The sequence below is a fragment of the Athene cunicularia genome (genome assembly GCF_003259725.1).
Source record: "Athene cunicularia isolate RWA chromosome 10 unlocalized genomic scaffold, athCun1 chr10_part1, whole genome shotgun sequence".
NCBI lineage: Eukaryota > Metazoa > Chordata > Aves > Strigiformes > Strigidae > Athene > Athene cunicularia.
The window spans coordinates 4,566,107-4,581,408 of record NW_020799112.1 but is presented as its reverse complement, the minus strand read 5'-3'; the positions used below and the strand labels follow the sequence as shown (position 1 = coordinate 4,581,408).

Genomic DNA, 15,302 nt, shown 5'->3' with positions numbered 1-15,302 from the left:
TTGACGTTTCTAGGAGATCTGTATTTATTTCATTGCGTTTTGGTCCTGTGTTCTTCAATTAATTTGTAGGCAGGCTGAGCCAGAAACTGCAGTAAGTGTTATAAAATGTCAGTTCTGGTTGTCCAGATTTGTTAGCAATGTATGGACTTAGACTGAGGAAGGATTTTAGGAGGAGGGAGGTAGTATTGGTGGTAGTCATCTGCTGGGAAGGAAGATACAGAGGAGCTGGGGGGAACCAGGAAGAAATAAATTTCTTGTCCAACTAGTTTGGTTTCCTGTAGTTTATAGTTGCAGTAGGGGGGGTCTTCACTAGGGGCCTGAGTAAAGAGCACCATTTGTACATACTTACAATTGGGTACCCTTAATTTTGTTACACCACCCATTTGGCATTACTGAACCGTGGGGTTAATTTTCACCAATTTGGTTAAAAGCTCTGATTCTGTTTTCTGGTTTTATTATTTGCTGATTTTACACTATAGTACAATACACTACAGCTCTTGAAGTAACTGATGTTGCCTCAATTCAAATGCTACCTAGGTTGGCTCAGCCATGTGGTCCAGACTGCCGTGCTTCTGCTGAGCAGAGCACAGGGCCATGAATCATACTTGAATGTTTATCTGAAAAGTAGTTTTCTTGTGGACTGTGTAGTTATTATGTTGATGTCCCTCAACAGGAGACAGCCAAGCTATGTGGAAGAAGGAAGTTGGAGAGTAAATCCATGCAAAAGCTATTCACTTTTTACTGTGGTAACACAGACAATGTGTAGAAAATATTGGTAAGACTGACAAAGGAAGAGGTGTAGTAGCATATGAGGAAATGAGTATGTTTCTCAGCTCTGAGAGTCTGCTAGGTGTTGGAAAGTTCTGGTTTGCTTTTCTCTAATGACACGAGAATGAAAAGCAATTTTAAATGAATTTCCAGTGGAAATTATGGGTGGGTGTGCTTTGACATTGACTTTTTTCATGTTACTTTGGGGACATTTCTCAAATTAGGTTTTGTTTGATTTATTAGTTTGTGACTTGCAGTCTGTATTTACCTTTGTTTTCTGTCTTAGTTTGTATCAAACATTAATAGAAAAGCATTTTGCAGATTTATTTCATTTCAGGGGAAATAGAATGCTCAGATCTATAAATATTTAACTATTTCAGCATTTTTTTGTATTTAATATTGAAATTGTTTCACTGAAAATACGTAATTTACAAGAGATGAAGACATGTTTAGTTTTGTCAATACTGGTCCCTAGAATTTCAGAAAATCTCTTTTAATGAAGAGAAGTTGTGAAGTAGTTTAACTGTTCATTGAGTATGTATCTGCTTCTAAGCCCACACCTATTGTAATTTAACCGTAACAGCATCCTAGCTCTAGTTGTTGTGAGAATGTCTCTATGCAGGGAGCTTTTGGGAAGGCTACAGCAGATTCAGCTGAGATTTGAAGTAAGGCTGTGCGAGTGGAAGTGCAGGTGCCTTCTGCAAGTGTTATCCTCCCAAGGTACAGTGACCAGAGGCTATGGTGACCCAGCTGGGACAGTCCTTTACCACATGTTACTCTTCCTCCTCTGCTGGAGAGTATTGCTGCCATGGATATTCTGGCGAATTGTGTGTAATCACTCCATAACCCAGTTCTGTCAAAAAGTACAGGAAAGTTTCTTTAAAAATACAATGGCCAACACAAAAAAAAGAAGTGTCAGAATGGGTTGAGAAAGTGATTATGCGAACAGAAACACTGGCAGTTGTGAGGGGGGGCGGTTAACTTCTGGAGCTGAAGGGGAGCTGGTTGTTGCCGTGGTTATACTGTTGCTGAACTGCAGGTGGAATAGCAGTCATTCCCCCAGTTTGAAGTTATTCTACTCTAAAGAACCTTAATATTGCCTCATTCTTATGTCTTCCTTTTCAGCATTTGAGAATGTCTTGGGTTTTATATGTTTAAAATATTTTTGGTTGCTTGCTTTGTTGGTGAAGTATCTCTGTGAGCACACGGGGACCTGCTCATTTTGATTCAACCACTGGTTATAATGTTGTTTTGTTGCAATTTGTTTGCGACCTGTGCACTGTGATGATTCAACTTGAGGCCTTGATGTACACGGTCGGATATGTACCTGCAGGCACTGGGTTCTCTCACCGGTGAACTGTGTTTTCTTTTTAAGAGCTCAGAGCTGCTGCTACCTCTCCCAGACCTGTCAGATTCATAATTTATTACGTCAGTCTCCATCCTTGCAAGCACAGATCAGTCACAGTCTGATTTATCATAGAAACTACCTACTTCAGTAGTCACAGAACATTAGTCTTAGGACCAGGCAAACCATTCCTTCCAAAATCTTGTTAATTTCCAGGAGCTCTTTGACTTTTGGTCAGCCATTCCAGAGACGGAGTGATACTGGGGAGCAGAGAGTCCATTACCTGCAGAGAGAAATATTTAAATATGATGAGAATCAATGGATAGAAGAGAAAAGAACAAGGAAGTTATTTTTTGATTGTTTTTCTTTGTGAACTCAGCCCTTTTTCTTGACCAAGTTCTTTGTTATTTGAGAAAAAACAGCTGTCCTGTTTTGGCTGTTGCCCAGGAGTTGGAAACTGCCTGTCCCTGTTATTACTGAAAGCCAAGTGGGAAGGTTTAGAGCCTGAGGGTGATCTGGAGGAGGCAGATGAAAACCTTTCTCTGATGTTTAAGAACACAGTATTGGAGGAAGCTTGATAACTCACGGGCGCTTTTCATAAGCTCTTTTTTGGATAAAGCATCCTTTGGTGTCTCTGAAACCAAGAGCACTGGGTTGAAGACGACCAGACTGCTGACATGTCTAGGTCCTTCCTTCTTTAAGTAATTGAATTTCATCCTGAAAAAAAGGAGAGTCATGGAAGGACACAGTAACAGGTTCCAAACTTGTAAAGTTGTGTTAAAGATGACAGGGATCGATTTGCCATGTCTGTTTACGCGGGGCAGGGAAGAAAGGTTCTTTTGCTGAGTGGAAGGAAGCCCTAGGTTGGCAACTCGCCTGGATAGGGGGAACCCCTCAAGATGCAGAAGTAGTAAAAAGAAAAATACGGAGCAGCTTCCCTGTACATAATGTGGACTTCATTTCAGTGGAGCTTTGTCAGAATGCATTAAACGAGCATCTGGCAGAGACAGCATAGGGATGTATCATTTGGCAATGCAAAGGCCTAGGCTAGGCTGCCTCTTGAGGTTCCTTCCAACACAGGTTTTTATGCTTTCTGTGGTGCATGATCACAAAAAGAAAATACTAACAATCTGAGAAACTACTTAATATATTTTAAAAGAATGAGGTTTTTGTCAAAATTTTAAGAAATGAGGCCTCTGCTTGTTTTTAAATTTATTAAGTGTGTGACACTATGCTCTACTGGCTAAATACCTTTCAAGTTCTGACTTACTGTGTTCTGGATCTCACAGGTGAGATCAAGTTTATTGGAATGCTCTGGTTTGCTAAATTTGTGCTAATCTTGTAAAAGCAACAGCACAAACTGTAAAATCGCAATAATTTTACAGAACATTTTAATCTATTTTTTATTTTTCAAGTTAAACTTTCATGGCCAGTCTTGACCATTTGGTTTTTCTTTACCCCTTTTTTCATAAAAGGAGATTAGACACTGGACTAAATTTCGATGTTCCTTGAACTAAGTTAGTGCCCTTTTTTAAAATCAATCTTTTAAGTGTTACATATAAAAGTGTAAACTAAAAGATTAAGTAGATTTTTCAGTTTGCAAGTAACTGTATCTATTTTCATGCCATAACCTTGTGACCCTTTGCCTTAAAAGAAAATATTGTTTTCTGAAATACTAAAAGATTCGTCTATACACATAGGAAGCATATCACCATAATTTACATGACACTGACTACTGTCAGTGCTGGTCATACAGGATTTGCATGGCATGAAATTTTCAAGTCAGGTGCTAATTTATGACTATTCAGTCACTTGTATTCCATACCAGAAAGCAGTTAATCATTTCATTATACACAAGTATTTTTCAGGTGGATCCTATTTTCTACCTTAGAAGAAGTTTAGTACCATCTTGCAGAAGGTGCTGCAATGTATCTGTGCAACTGTATTCTATTAACTTTGCTTTAATGTCAGAGAATGCAGATTCAGTCATCTGTATTACTCCTTTATGTTAGCAGAAGAGAGGAGACATCTTTTAGTGCCTCTATTCAAGTTGGGTTTTTTTTTTTAAATATGATTGTTCAATGTCCCTACATTTTTTTCCAAATTACTGTTTCCCTTTAACCGAAGTCATTCATACCAAAAGTTGAGTGCAGCTTGTCCATGGGAAAGTTGATAGGAAAAGGTCAGTATTCATTTTGCCTTTTAATAGATGAGATAATCAGATGAAGTCTGAAGATGTGATGTGTGTGGCTTGCAACTCTTACCTTCAGGTGCAGTCAAAAGCAAAGAGGAGAGGAAAACTTTTTCTAGACCTTAGTTCTTCACTGGTGTCGCCTTTTTAAAAGGAGCAGAAAATAGGAGAGAGAGAGTTCAGAGGGTTGCGTTATAATGGCTGTGCCGTAACACATTGACCTGACAGAGGAGAGAGCAGGAATTGTGACTCACCTTACCACACTGGAAGCTGACAGCCAGGTTTGGTGTCACCTCTTAGTTAGAACTGCCTTCTTACCAACTTGGTCAGACTTTTCCAAGCTGATCTGTCTCTTTTTCCAGCCGTAGTGTGCCACTTTTTTTTTTTTTTTAAACAGTGCAGATAAACACACATGAACATAATTATTTTTCCTGGGAGCATTCTGGATGGTGAAAAACTGTTCCAATCTGTGTTTACCTGTGATATTTTTGGTTTTGTAATGCTCTGAGTTTTGCTTATGTATAAATGATAAAGCACTAAACTGAACCCAGTTATGGTGAATCTCTGTGAAAACACTGGCGAGATCTATTTTTTGTATTGCATTTATTTTGTGCTGTTGCTGCTATACTGAATGATTACTAGTGAAATGTAAAGACCTTCTGGAGGGATTTTAGGAACCAGTATTTGGTAGTAGGGAGAGATCTTAATTTATTATTCAGACCTCTACCTATAATGTTTGGTTCAAAATACAGGTTGTTTTGTTATTAGACACCAATAGATTAGGAGAGCATTGAGGTGTGTACATTAATGTTTCTTGTATAGTTTTTTGCTCATTCACCCCTTTTTCTTTGTTGGATGCTCTTATCTAGATAGTATTTCATACTGATAGTGAACAGTCTTACAACTGCTAAAAAAATCCAAAGTAAGTTGATTTGCTTTTGAGAGGCAAATGGATGGGCTGCCACAAAAATATGGGGGAGGATGACATCTTAGAGCCGAAGCTGTTCCTAAATGTTACCATTAGAGAAATGATTTGTCTGCTATCCGTGCCTTGGAGAAGGTATGCAGTCACTTTGCTCAGTGAATGAATGAAATGTAAATGGTGGTTCCTTCCTATTCCTTAAAGTGATTTTGCTAGACAGCATTGAGTATCTTGATTATTTTTGTTTAACTACTGGAATTTGTCTTGCTCAAATTATCGTGGCAGTAGTCCATAGAATCTCACATCTTCCTATTTAAACATACACATATATGGAGATTCTAGTAGATTCTGTATTTATGCAGAAAGGACTTCAGTTCTGTAGAGTTCTTGGAGATCACTGTGGAAAGTCTAATGATGGAAGAGTGGTTTGGAGTGTTATGACAGCAAGGGAAGACTCTTGAGACAAAACCCAGACTGACTACAAAATGAAACAAACCAAAAAGCATCTGTAGCTTCCTGTTTCTGTAGACAAATTCTGTCAAATTCAGTGAAGTTTCTGAAATGGAACTGAAATGAAAAATAGCTGCTTCTCGAAGCTCTGGATAGCTGCTCAGCAGGATAAAAACATCCAGCACATCTATATGGAGTCTTGAAAAAAATTACAACACAGTATTACATGCTTTAGAATCTTCATAAAGGAGAAGTTATGTACTAAGAAAATCCTGCTTTTGATTAAGTAGTTATTCTAAGCTATTAGTTACCAGCTAATCTAAATAGTCTAATAAAAAGGTGTGGTGAGAGAAAATTAATTTTCTGTTAGTATAAATATACTGACACTGTACCCAATAAGTATATTGTTTTCCTATGTACCATCTGACATACCTCAAAGTAGCAACCTTTAAGTATGTGTACACAAGTTTTTGGTAAATAAATTTCCAATATATCAAGAACAATGTGTGTTTTGGATAGCTTCTAGCTTGATGATGCCAATGAGAACTAATATTTTTTTTTTTTAAATGAAAAGTTGAGTGTACTAAAGCATTAAATGGAAAATTCTAAGCAATAATGCCATTACTGCTTTTTCAGATACTTTAGTAGGAACTTGGAAGTGACTTGACACCATGGTAGCGCTTTCCTTGAAGATCTGTGTCCGCCAGTGCAATGTGGTGAAGACGATGCAGTTTGAACCATCCACTGCAGTGTATGATGCCTGTAGAGTTATTCGTGAACGAGTGCCAGAGGCGCAAACAGGGCAGGGTGAGTTCCTGGATTTGTCCTTAGTTGATTCATTGTCTGAATTGAAAATAAACATAGACTCATGTGGTTTTTTTACACTGTTCTCTTTCAGGTTGGAAGGTTTGTGGGGTTTTTTTTATTTAAATAATAAGGCTCTGGAGTGAAATGCACAAGGCACAGATTTTTAACTGACAGAATGTAGCTTCATTCTTTTTTCTTCCTTCCATCCTGACAGAGGTTTTTCTACAAAGGATGCTTTTTTTTAATGGAACTTTGACTTCTCAAATAAATTACTTGTTAGCCTGAAAGATTATTGTTTCCTGCTTGGAGAGCAATTTTTATGATACCATCTTTTTAATGCAGTGTTTGTGGAAATGCTTTCTAGGAAAATCTGAGCAGACTTATTTTGTGCCTCAACGAAAGAAGGGATAATATGAATTAGAAAAGAATGGCTGGACATCTCCAAAATGAGCAAAGGGAAACGTTTAAAACTAATATAACTAAAAGCATCACCATGCTGTGCATACCATATTCACAGTGCTGCTATATATTAATTAAATTTAACTGTCTCTGTACCTATTGAGCAGATTAGATGAATGCAGACTGGGAAATACATTTTCACTTGGACAAAAGCTCTGGTTTAAATGTAGTCAAAGTTGTCAAATTCAGATTCTTCAGAATGCTTTGGTGCTGTACTGTACATAATGCCACTGGAATGCGATTCTTAAAGTAGATTATTTATTGAGTTTTATGCACAGCTCTCAACCTTTAGAGCTGTTTCAAAAGTCTTGTCTGAACTCTTAGAAAAACTTAACAGTAACAGACAGTATTACTATTATTTAGAAAAGCTTCTCTTTTGCAGGAGTCCTTAGGTAGTCTAGTTAAGAAGCTTCAATTTTTAAACACAAGCTGTGTGTTTTTTCTATACTGATCTCTCAAAGCAATGATTTTGAACAGCTGTTGAATACAGAGAAGTTGCATAATAAATACCCCTGAACATCGTGAACCTCATAGAAAAGTCTAGAAACTCTACTCAGATTAGACAGTAAGTCTTTTCCTTTATATGTGGTTGCAATTACAAACTTCAAAGAACTTTATGAAGCTGAGTGATGAACAGCAAAAAAGGTTACTAACATATCCTTTCTCCTTCCTTGTGGCTGTTAAAATGCATGTGTGTGCCTGTTATTTCAGAAGACTCACATTGGTGTAGTACAGACTGATCAAACTAGTTCCTGCACAACAGAAAATGTAGTTGTCCTGCGTTGTGACCGTCAGCCTTGCACATTTCACTTCAACAAGCTTGCAATGGTGGCACAAAGGTGGCCATGTTAACGTGCAAGTTGCACAGTTACTACTATTTCATTACTAGGGTACATCCCCCAGAAATGAATATCAGAGTAGACTGTGCTTGCTTGGTAATTCTGTGCTCTGTGCAAGGCGCTTTGTGTGCTTCTAAAGGTCACAACCTATTTATAGGCACAAATTCTAAAGTTTTACATAACTGATTCTGTACTGAATTTGTGTCATAAAAATCTCTGTACATATGGATCACTTGGCTTTTCAGGGCAATTTTTAATTAAGGTCAGCAGGGAAAGTTTTTTTTATGCAGTTGTTTTTGGAAGGATTCTTCCTTCGAAATTGTGTAACTGTAAGTCAGTTACACTTCTATTAGTTGAGTGTAAGGTCTTTTATATACATATAAATTTTATATATGCATAACATTTAAAGATGAAACATTGCCCGAAAATTGCAGCTATGTTTATCTGACTTTGTGATCAGAGGGTCCAGACATGTGGCTGAAAGTAAACAAGGGACCATCCCTGCACTGAGCCGTTGTAATAGGCTGTAAGTGTGCAGCTGGCCCTCCTGCATGAAAAAAGCCCTTAGCTTAAACTGTAGAACTGCAGTTAGAGCAGGCTTAGCTAGTGCACAGAAGTTAACACTGTGGTAGTGAAGTATACTCTGTATCAATTCTTCATGCATATGGATGGGCCTTGAGTTGACAGTCATGATCCTTCATTTTGTATACCGGGAGTTTAGTCTTAGAAGCCTAAGCCTGGGTTTGTTCTTCTGTGACAGTAGAAGTTTCATCACTTGTCATTCTGGAAGAATCAATTGACATGCTTCAATAGATGCAAGCTTTTCCTGAGATTGTTGTTAGGGATGTAATTCTAGAAGCCTTGTATTTTTTTAAATGCCTAAACCTGAAGCATCTACCAAAAAGATTCCAAAAATGCCAAAAAGATTCCAAAGTTCAATAAATTCAGTATGTGAATGGTTCGTTTGTTTTTTTTTAAATAGAACTACTGCTTGAAATAGTATACTATCGTTAAGCCCAAACTTGCTTGTATTTTTGGTTATTCAATTCCAGAGCAGGACCTATGAGCATTTAAAAGCGATCATCTTGAAAATAAGTTGTTACAAATATGTAATACAAATTGCACAGTAGATGTGATGTGCTCTGGCTTAGTGAAGTTTTTGTTCTTTTGTAAAGCCTCATCTACCCTGCTATCTGCTGCTAAGCTAAATATTTTCTAAAGCACACAAAAAAAGTCTATCTTAGATCATTAAGAATGGAAGGTAAGTGTAATGGAAGCTTAACCCTGAAGCTGAAAAACCTTGAATGTCAATCATGTTGGCTTGATTAGGTTTGGTATTTTTCAATGACACTCTGTCTTCTGTTCCACAGCCTCTGACTATGGATTGTTCTTGTCAGATGACGATCCTCGAAAAGGTATATGGCTGGAGGCTGGAAGAACACTGGATTATTACATGCTGAGAAATGGGGTATGGTGCAAGTCTGTTGCTTCTTTCAACACATTTTTTAGAAAACTTGTTTCCCAGGAAGCAAGAAGAATGTTTAGCATTTGGAAGGTCTTGAGTCTGTTCCTGGAATTGCCCACTTTTCTTCCTTGCTGTGCCTCAGTAGTTAGTTTTTTTTCTGTGTCTGGTTGTGACTGTGAACTACTGTGGCCAATCATGTCTTCACAGAATGATTAACAGGAAGATAAAAAATAAACTTTACATTTGAGGTGATGTTGCATTATGGTGTAGGTTTCTTGCATACTGAAGGTGATGAGGTCATACTTGCTCACATTATGGCCAGCTTGCTTACAACCAAAAGGCATTGCTATCCTTTTCAAATACTAGAACTACTTTTTGCAGCACAAAAGTACTTTGGTCTATCCTGCCCTGTCTAGGTTTTGGTCTTGCCAGCTAGAACAAGTTCTTGAAAAATGACATTGGCAGAACTAAATGTAGTCACTTCTCAGGTTGTTACCTAAATAAGTTTGCCTATACCATAACAAAAGAAAAATCCAGCTGGGTGTGTGTGGAGGGAATCCTGGTTTAGGCTTCTAAGTTAGTGGATTGGCCTGTGGAGGCTTCCAAAAGTATTTAGAAACAATATTGTTTACTTCCTAGGATATATTGGAGTACAAAAAGAAACAGAGACCTCAGAAAATACGTATGTTGGATGGTTCAGTGAAAACAGTCATGGTGGATGATTCTAAGACAGTTGGTGAATTGCTGGTTACCATTTGCAGCAGGATAGGTAAGATTTTGAGACCCACGTGCTTAAGAATTTGTTTTTCTACATTATTTTCATCTTGATTTTTAAGATGTTTTATGCATTACTGGCTAGATGTTGGCACATATGTTATAAAAATACTTAAATTTGTTATCAGTTAACATTTACTTTTTTGAAATCTGTTGTCCAGATCTTACGAAAGTCAGTAGAGAGTTAGCTATATCCTTAAGCTTCAGTATTTAACGATTGAAGGCATAAAGTTTTCTGACAGTATAGTTATAAATTTTTTATTACATTTACATATGCCTTCCTGCTGTGTGGTAGAGAATTAGAACTAAATTTAAACAATTTTAATGGGATAACAGATAAATACTTTTAACCTTGAAATACACCTAAACTCAGGGCTCTATGTTGTTATGATTAAGAGTTGATCACAGTACTATATCATTTGAGAAACAACATATGGACGTCATCCAGAGCAGCTGGTCAAAAACGTGTCCTATTGGTTATAGTCTGTCTTTGTAGTTATCTAAATAGAGACATTTTGGAAAACTAATTCCTATTTAACTATAAACATACATCCAATATGGATTAGTTTAAATCATCTTAAAACCTTGCTTAATTCTCATTTATAATTAAAGTGGCCTTAATTTGATTTAGATTAATTTACTTGTAAAGTGAGTTAAGATAAATTTAAATTAATCCATTTCGATTTTGTTTGAGTGTTTCTATGCTGGATTCTAATGTGCTGTAACTAATTTACTTCAAAAATTGGTTTGACTTATTTTCATGAACGTAGTCATGTAGGTGAGCATTTAATTTTTTCTTCTGTATAGTATAAACATGCTTTACCAAACTGTGGAAAAAACTAAGCAGAACAAAGAAACAAGAGCAACTTAGTGCATTTGCTAAATGTTGTCAACTGATTTTGATTCAGTTTCCTGTAAGATTCATGAGAAGAGTTGAGTTTTAAAACTCTAAAAAAATCATGTATTTCTCATGGTTGCTATTCCTCAGTCTGCTCTGCCACATTTCTTCTACACATCATGGGCAAGCTGAAATTACTTAGTTCTCAGGAAGCAATTGTAGGCATCCATGAAAGGCAGTTTTCTATGGTGTGTCTCTGTTCTGGAATTTACTGCTATTTTAAATTCCACCGTGTTTTAAAACTGGCAGCTTCTGGTAGATAACAAAAAAAATTTTAATATTTTTCTGAAAGTGGGAAATGCAGCATATGATGAAGGAATGATGTGTTTGAAGGATAATGCTGGGTATTGGAGAGATGTCCTGAATGCGGAAGTTGTAGATTTTTCTTGGGATCTCCTTCCCCATACACTGTTTTAGCATTTTATCTGGAATGTCTTTGATATACTTCAAATTAACCGTTGCTGTTTTCATATAGGGAAAAGAATATTTCACCCACCCTAAAATGTATTAAATTTTTATTGTTGCAAACAATAAATGTTATTTATAATTCCAGGAATAACAAATTATGAGGAATATTCCTTAATCCAGGAAAGCATAGAAGAGAAGAAAGAGGAGAGTACAGGAACGCTTAAGAAAGATAGGACATTGTTGCGTGATGAAAGAAAAATGGAAAAACTGAAAGCAAAGCTTCATACAGATGATGATTGTGAGTGGTGTATTCCAGGACAATTCTTCCATTACTATCTGTACTGGGTCTGGCTGAGCCAGAACTGGTTTTCCCTTATAGCAGCCCTCACGGTGCTGTGGTTTATGCTGGGAGCTGGCAGGGTGTTGATAGCACCCTGGCGTGGAGGCTACTGCTGAGCAGTGCTTACACAGCACCAAGGCTCTTTCCAGTATTTCTCCCCCCTCCTAGTGGGACGGGGTGGGCAAGATCTTGGGAGGGGACACAACCAGGACAGCTGACCCCAACCGACCAAAGGGATATTCCGGACCGTGTGATGTCTGCTCAAGTATAAAGCTGGGAAAAAGGAGAAGGGGGGTGGGGTCACCCTTGGACCTCCAAGGCAACCACTACTTTTATCAGAGCCCTGCTTCCTGAGGAGGCCCAACATCACCTATTAATGGGAAGTAGAGAATAAATTTGTTTTCTTTATTGCTTCTGTGCGCGGACCTTTGCTTCACTTTGCTTACATTAAAACTGCTTTTGTTTTACCCATAAGGGTTGGGGTTTTTTTCCTATTTATTTTTTTTCCCCTCTTTGCCCTGTTGAGAAAAAGGGGGAAGGGGGGGAGTGATAGAACATTCAGCCAAGGTCAAACCACCACACTATCCTTCCACAGTATAGTGCAAGAAAACCATACAGGAAAGCATTTTTAGGTTCTTCAGTGTGTCTCAATTGATTCCTACCTGTATTGTGCATCCTTTTATGTATAATGTTTGTACAACTGAGTATTTTTAAAATTAGATAAATGGACAAGTTGTTTCCTCTAGCTATGGGAGTTAGCAGGTCTTTTGAAGTGTGTTTCTTACTTTTTTGGTAAGAAATAACTTAAGTGTGAAGGGTTATTTCTATGACCATTTTCTCCCCTTCATTAAAATTGCATATTTAAATATCAATGCCTCCTGAAAGCCATCAAAAGGTAGTTTTTTCCTTGAAGGTATAAATTTTAAGTGTAAATGGAGTTTGACAAAGAACTAAGACAGTATTTGATTTGGTTTATGTGTAAAGTCATGAGAACCATTTTTTCTGTTTTACATTAAGGCACTAAGATTAACTGTGACTGACAGGGCGATGTTTTAAAATTGTGTTTATAGATAAGAAGAGTAAATGGAACAATTGGTTTTAGGGGGAAGATGTAGTAAACTTTTAAGTAATTTTGCAATAAAACTTTTGAAGATCTAAATCTAGTATAGAAACGTTACTATAGTTGTTTCTTCAACAAAATTGATGGTGTTTTATACTGTAGTAAATTCTTGTTTCTCAGCAGTGCTGTTCTTCAATTGTCATTTGTAGCAACCTTTAACACTGATTACTAGAAATAGAAATGAAAGTAACTTTTTTTTTTTGAGTTTCCCCCTCCAGTGGAATTGCCAATTATCACATGATTTTCATAACAGCTTTTAACATTGCCAGTGCTGTTTATTTAACAGTGTGTATGTCTGTGGTTCTGTTCTAGTAAATTGGCTAGATCACAGCCGAACGTTTAGAGAACAAGGAGTTGATGAAAATGAAACACTACTGTTGAGACGAAAGTTCTTTTATTCAGACCAGAACGTAGATTCAAGGGATCCTGTTCAGCTTAATTTACTTTATGTTCAGGTACAGTATGTGGACCAGAAGTACAGGTTCTACCTTGTCTTGAGGAAACGCATGTAATTAGATTAATTTTGTTGCTGAAGCACTCCATCTTCTACAATTCCAGTTCTGGATATGTTTTGACTTTACTTTTTTGTTGATCCCTCCAAGAACACATGATAGTACAGAGGCTTTAATGATTCTTTTTAATAAAATACTTTCAACTCAGTAACGGTCACTCAGCGAAAAATCCACTGACATTCATGTCCCTGTCCTGGTTTCCTTGAAATTCATGAATGTGTTTAGTCTTTTAAGTTGTTCTTTTTAGTTCTTCTCCCCATTCTGTTCCATGTGTGATGCTTTCTTTGTAATATGGAATCTCATGTCAACCATCTTTCTGCTTCTCATCTCTTTCTCTTCCACCTGATCAGTTAGAGAGCTGCTTCTGCACACTCTTCAACCCAGACAGCACACAAGGCAGGCAGGCTTCCTGTTCAAGAGAGACTATGTAATGTAACATGGTGGGTTCCTAGGCAGGTTCCCCAAACTGTTAAAGGTACTATACCTACCTTAGCCAAGCTAGGAGATTTATGAAGAAGATACTATTTAACTGAAGGCTCTGGTGCAGTTGTCTGTAATGCAATCTGAAAAAAAACAGGTTTTTAGACTCTTTGTTTAAAGGACTTTAAAAAGTAAAAAAACCCACCAAACCAAAACATTGAAAGTTTAGTACAATGTTCAGTTGTTATACTTGCTGCTGATTCAAGTAGGATTACTCTAAATTACACTTTAAAACTAAGACAAAAGAAAGATTACATTCCTTGTAAGACGACTTTACATTTTCTCAAATACTTTGGAAAATTCTTATCACACTGAGTTGTTCTCCTGCCACTTAGATATTTCTTTCAGGTTACCATTATGACAGTATGTATCAATACTGCCTTGCCTTGTTTTGTCTATGGATAGATGAGCCTTCTGTTGCCAGAGCTATAAAATCTATCATTTTCTATGATCGCTAAATTTAAACAAAAGGAAGGAAAATGCTATTTGCCTTCTCCTGTTGCCATTTCTAGAATAGTAATCTGGTTCTTACTTATTAGTTATTTGGATCATTTTTTCCCTGCTATTACAAGGTGGTAAGATAAACACTTTTATATGTGTGTATGTACATACACAAAAGTGTATATACATATATTGTACTTTATATGCACGTATGGCAGGAAATGGGTGTCAAGGCCTCTTCTTGATGAAAGTTGTTACAATTGTGGTTTCAATAAGTCTCTGTAAATATTCACCAGAAAATAATCTATCCCATAGTTTGATTAGTCATAAACACATCCATAATGGAATAATAAAGACGTTTAGACAGAAGACTGTGTTGCTGCATTCTTGGGCTGTGTTCAAGCTTTTAAGGCATTTCAGAGATGTGGTAGTTATTTTGGATGTCCCTGACATGTCTTTGCTTACCTCCTTTAGGCTCGTGATGACATTCTGAATGGTTCCCATCCTGTGTCCTTTGAGAAGGCCTGCGAGTTTGGAGGGTTTCAAGCACAGATCCAGTTTGGACCTCATGTAGAACACAAACACAAACCTGGATTTTTAGAGTAAACACTTCTAACTTCTAAATTTGGATAACATCAAGTATAACTAATGTTGAGCTGTTAGAGACTAAATGTTTTAGTATTTCAAGCAGCGGTTATCAGATTCAGTGTGCTTTTTGTAGCAGTCTCCCTGCGAAAGGAGACTTGTGGCACAAATCAGCGACTCCAACTGAGGGAATGTTTGTCATTGGCTTATTAGGCAACAGAGGGCACCAGCTCCCCCCAGGGTGCCAGTCAAGTATGCAGGTGGATTCCCCAACCACCTGGTAATGTGGGAGAACTGGGATTTTGTTCTTCCTTAGAAATCTGCTTCTGCCTGCCTTTAGTAATGCCATCTGTGAATTAAGTGTACATCAGTATATATCACAGATGTTTGGTTTGCTAGGGAATTACACAAATGGAAATATGCTTTGATATTTGAATAAAGTTAATATTGCTATGTATAGAGGTTAAATTTTCCAAACTTTTTAGTGGCATTAATCCG

The 15,302-nt window shown here is 37.2% G+C and overlaps 1 protein-coding gene across 2 annotated transcripts in view; it reads left to right on the top strand.

Annotated features, from left to right (window-relative positions):
• Positions 1-15,302, top strand: part of TLN2 (talin 2) — a 202,094-nt gene that overhangs the window by 79,189 nt on the left and 107,603 nt on the right. For both annotated transcript variants that reach the window (XM_026856212.1, XM_026856213.1), the window contains 6 exons: positions 6,313-6,483; positions 9,152-9,249; positions 9,886-10,015; positions 11,472-11,624; positions 13,099-13,241; positions 14,694-14,821. In XM_026856212.1, coding sequence (XP_026712013.1) covers positions 6,348-6,483; positions 9,152-9,249; positions 9,886-10,015; positions 11,472-11,624; positions 13,099-13,241; positions 14,694-14,821 — 788 coding nt within the window. In that variant the 5' untranslated portion in view covers positions 6,313-6,347. The remainder of the gene's footprint in view (positions 1-6,312; positions 6,484-9,151; positions 9,250-9,885; positions 10,016-11,471; positions 11,625-13,098; positions 13,242-14,693; positions 14,822-15,302) is intronic.